General features: G+C 41.5%; 1 protein-coding gene across 1 annotated transcript in view; it reads right to left on the reverse strand.

The window, feature by feature from the left end:
* RP2 (RP2 activator of ARL3 GTPase) overlaps window positions 1-5,055 on the reverse strand; it is a gene marked incomplete at its 5' end in the record, with an annotated part of 27,838 nt that overhangs the window by 874 nt on the left and 21,909 nt on the right. The window contains one exon of the mRNA XM_077762912.1: window positions 1,399-1,484. Coding sequence (XP_077619038.1) covers window positions 1,399-1,484 — 86 coding nt within the window. The remainder of the gene's footprint in view (window positions 1-1,398; window positions 1,485-5,055) is intronic.

A 5,055-nucleotide genomic window follows, 5' to 3' on the forward strand; every position in this document is an offset into this window, starting at 1 on the left:
TTTCCGCCCCCCCCCCCCCAACTGTGAGATCATGACCTGAGCCAAAATCAAGAGCTGGTGGGTCAACCAACTGAGCCACCCAGGCAGCCCCTATTTAAAGAACTCTCAGTTTCTTCTATCTCCTAAGAACAATCTCAATATGCTGAGTAGCAAAACCTGAGATTATCTTTAGGAAAGCTGCTCTACATATATTACTAATTTTAAATAAAATATTTTCTAAACATCAGTAAAATAGTACTCAGTAGAACCCTTTGAGGACTGTTCTTGCAGATGGCAGCCAGGAGTTAGAGGGGACGTGGGTTCTAGTCGAGCTTTCTCATAGACTAGCTGTATGAGGCTGATGATTCAATAAACCTCTCTGGGCTCACTTGCTACACCTGTAAAATGGGAACGCTCGATTAGATGATCTCTGACTCACTCGGATCTGAAACTTCCAAATCATACACCCATTTTCTCCTTGCATCCTTTTCCATTCAACCTAATGACGTCTACCCTTCCCCTCAGTACTGTTGTGGTGATAAAATGAGACCAAAGACAATGTTCTTTAAATTATGGCAAATTCAAGAAACTAAAAGCCCCAGGGGCACCTGGCCGCCTCAGTTGGTTAAGCGTCCAACTCTTGATTTCGGCTGGGTTCGGGGGTCTCAGTTCATGGGTTCGGGCCTCACATCGGGCTCCACGCTGACAGCTGAAGCCTGCTTAGGATTCTCTGTCTCCCTTTCTCTCTGCATCTTCCCCCACTTCCTCTCTCTCAAAAATAAACATTTAAAAAATATTAAAAGAAAAAAGAAACTATAAGCCAAGTCAGAGAGCAAAACTGAACATCTCATCTCAGATATTTATCAGAAAGTAATGTTAGTACTCATTTAATACTCTTATATGTTTGGTTTCTCAGTTATATTAAGTTACTAAGTCTGAAATCCTTAGATACAGCAACCTCATTACATGCCTACATGTAATGATTTCTAGATGTAGCTGAAATTCAATATTTGACGAATTACTGAAGCAAATAAAAAAACAGTGGGCGAGGTTCATCTGCCCAAAGTATAAAATCTTAGAAATACAACATTTTCCAGCATATCATTAGTTTTCAAAAAGGAAGGACTTGAAGAGACATTTACTGAGACTTTTTACATTAGAAACTCATGTTATTTATTGAAGGTTTTGAAATTAGTAGATTCTTATTTCGTAAATTTTTAAGCTGTTAAAATTTTAATTTGGCAAGGAAAAACCAAAGCTTAGCTCCCGATTATTTACCATAGATTCTAAAAAATCATGATCTGCTGGGTTTCTTTAATTCCAAGCAACGGCAGGGATGAAAGCACTGTTTGACCATAAGGAAAAGGAAATGAAATGAAAGGCGTGATTGAAATAGAAACAGTCAATAAAATCTTGTACCTTGGTTCCGTTGAATATCTCATTGACGATGAAGTGGCACCCTTCTACAGCCCCATCTCCACTGAACTCCAAGGCTATCACAGGGCCTATAAGAACACCCAAGAAGTGTTGTCGGAACAGGAATACAAATCCATTGTAAAATCAATCTTTTTCTAAGTTTATTTATTTGAGGGAGAGAGAGAACGCGTGCGCGCGCACACACACACACACACACACACACACACACACNCCAAGAGTCACATGTTTAACCGACTGAGCCAGCCAGGCGCCCCTAAAATGAATCTTTTTATTCTTTATATTCCCAAGAATCCCCAGCCTCTTCCTGGGGGGTAAGAGAAGAGGACGAAGGAAGCACACAGGTGGGGCGTATCACTTCAGCCACTTCTTCCAACTGTAATCATAAAGCAAACTGGCCCAGTCTCATCATATGATGGGTGGCTTCAGTTATCTTAAAGGGCCAGGGTCCCATTTTTTTTTTAATGTTTTTTTTTTTTAATTTATTTCTGAGAGAGAGAGAGAGAGAGACAGCGTGAGCAGGGGAGGGACAGAGAGAGAGGGAGACACAGAATCTGAAACAGGCTCCGGGCTCTGAGCTAGCTGTCAGCACAGAGCCCGACATGGGGCTCGAACCCATGAACCGTGAGATCATGACCTGAGCCAAAGTCGGATGCTTAACCTACTGAGCCACCCAGGTGCAGGGTCCCAGTTTTAAGTGTTGCAGGTAGTCTGGCTTTTCTGGTTTCCATTCTTCCATGAAAACCATTAACAAGCCTGCTTATTTAGCAGTACACGAAATGGTTCATAAGATGACAAATAAAATCCAAGGCAATTCAAATCACCACAAGTAGGCTTTGCCAGGCAGCTGGCCTTGCTTCTGAAACTTACTTATCGGCCCAGTTCGGGGACACTGATGATGAAGTGAGGCCAAGTAGGGCTAGAGGCCAGGCACCAAAAGGAATGACCATCGGAAAGCACTTTTCTTGAGTGTGCCTTAAAACTCCATTCTAGGACCAAAGACTCAACAGTTTTTAATTCTCTGAATAGAGTATCTGTCCTTCCTTTCCCATGCATTAATTGGGATACTTTGAAATCATCTGTACTTGAAGGGCCAGCGTGAAGATTTATGATTTAGTTTGGCTTGGATTTAAACATAGGGGGCGCCTGGGTGGCTCAGTCAGTTAAGCGTCCGACTTGGGCTCAGGTTATGATCTCACGGTTTGTGGGTTCGAGCCCCGCGTTGGGCTCTGTGCTGACAGCTAGCTCGGAGCCTGGAGCGTGCTTCGGATGGTGTGTCTCCCTCTCTCTCTGACCCTCCCCTGCTCACGCTCTCTCTCTCTCTCTTTCAGAAATAAATAAAACCTTAAAAAAAATTTAAATGTAGCACTGGCACTACTGGTGTCAAATTGGTGGCAAACATGGCCATAACCTGGCCGAGCAAAATATGTCTTTTGATTCAATTAATATTTATTCACTTATCACCATGTTCCCTTGCAGAGTTACTTTTCAACTCCTAAGTGCTGGATATGTGCTAAACTCCAGAAAATTATAAATTTCTTGAAAGAGGACGTAAACCCATTAAACAAATATGGCACAAGGGAGACTAACGGAGTACTAAGCCAATGAAAGGCTGAGGCGAAGGAAGAGGAAATACTAAGCTGAACGTAGGCTTGTGCTGTAGACAAGACACAAGAACAAGGGGAAAGATCACACTACCCTGGGCTGGGGACTGAATACAAACACTGAATACAAACAACAAATACAGAAACGGCACAATGTCTATGTGTAAACTGTATGATCAGCTATGGAGGGCAGAGTGTGACTTTTTCCGCATCACAGTGTAGAGATCAAGATAGGTGCTACATACGGAAAACAAGGTTGCTCAGAAAAATCCATGATCCTCTGCCAGGGGCATGAAATGGAGAAGATTAACCTGGAATATCTTGTTGAGCCGAAAAGCAAGGAAGCCATCAAAGGTAAATACGGTTGTACCAAAAGGACACAGGAGCCAGCCTGAAGCGGCTCCCAGTTGCCAAGGATGGGACACGGCCACAGAAGGCATAGTGCCTGCAATTTATATTAAAACATACTGAATACAGGAACAGTCGTGAGCTCAAAAGGATATTTAGAAAAGAGAGAAACAAAGTTCACCGGGCATCACTGTAGGTTGCTAGGACACCAATTCATTGCTCCGAAAATGGATGCTTAATTATTCTCCCTTTATTTATTTTGGTTTTCTGATCTGAAGCGCATTTCAAGTTAACCAAACAGCCACGGTGTGCAAGAAGTTCTGGTAACATCCATTAATATGTGCAGAGGTAGTGAACATGGCTAGAAAGTGATCACTTCGCAACTCCTAATAAATCAATTGGCTCCAGGCAAAAAGTATCAGCGGTTTAGCATCCCACAGGGAAGACAGATGGGAAACCCTACGATGAAAAGCTAAGGCCATCACCACCTGAACCTGTTGATCAGTCGACTACAAGTTCAACAACCAGACGTCATATGCCTTCTCATTTAATGCTATAGGAAATAGTACCACCTGTGAAATATTCTTGCCGCAACTGGAACTAAACCTGAGTTTAAGAAGGCTTTGCTCTGACTTCTGGTCTGTAAGAACTCTAGAGGAACGAACGAATCCAACAAACCCATGCATACTGCAGGACAACTGACCAGGTTTGGTTTTGTTTTTTAACAAGTCAAAGGCATGCAACAAAAAAAAAGGGGGGCACACCTGTTTCTGGTTAAGAGCGATATAAGATAACAAAACAACCACATACGGTGAGTGGGCCAATTTTCGATCTGGATCAAATTAACTCTGAAAATACAGAAAGAATGTTTTCAGACAACTAAGGAAATTTGAATATGGACTGAGTATTAGATGATATTAAGGAATTATTGTTAATCATGATAGATGTGATATTATATTGTGGTTACTTAAGAAAACATCCGTTTTTAATTTGGTTTTAAGATACACACTAAAATATTTAGGGATGAAATAACAGCACATATCAAAATTTGATTAAAGTATTTCGGCAAAAAGATTATAGATTTCGTTTTACAGTATGGCGAAAAGTTGATAAAACTGGGGGGTGAGTACACATGGGGTCAATGTAGTCTCTACTTTTGATTAGAGATAATACATTTAGAAATGTAAAAAAAAGAGTTTTAAAAGGTATTTTATTTTATTTTTAAATATTTTTATTTATTTCTAGGAGAGAGAGAGAGNTTTTTTTTTAAGTAAGCTCTGCACTGAATGTGGGGCTTGAACTCAGGACCCTGAGATAAAGAGTCACATGTTCTACTGACTGAGCCAGCCAGGTGCCCCAACTTGGTTGATATTCTTTATTTTTATTTTTTGAAAGTCGATGCATTTAAAGTGTCCAATTTTTTTTTAAGTTTTATTTATTTTTGAGACAGAGAGAGAGAGAGCGAGAGCGAGAGAGCAAGTGAGCACAAGCAGGGGAGGGGCAGAGAGAGGAGGGCAGAGGATCCGAAGCGGGCTCTGAGCTGACAGTCTGAGGCTGAGAGCAGTGAGCCTGATGTGGGGCTCAAACCCACTAACTGCAAGATGATGACCTGAGCTGAAGTCGGACGTTCAACCAACTGAGCCACCCAGGTGCCCCCAGATGATATTCTTTAAATAGATTATAATGAACT

Source organism: Crocuta crocuta, unplaced genomic scaffold (genome assembly GCF_008692635.1).
Source record: "Crocuta crocuta isolate KB4526 unplaced genomic scaffold, BGI_CrCroc_1.0 scaffold610, whole genome shotgun sequence".
NCBI classification, from domain to species: Eukaryota; Metazoa; Chordata; class Mammalia; order Carnivora; family Hyaenidae; genus Crocuta; species Crocuta crocuta.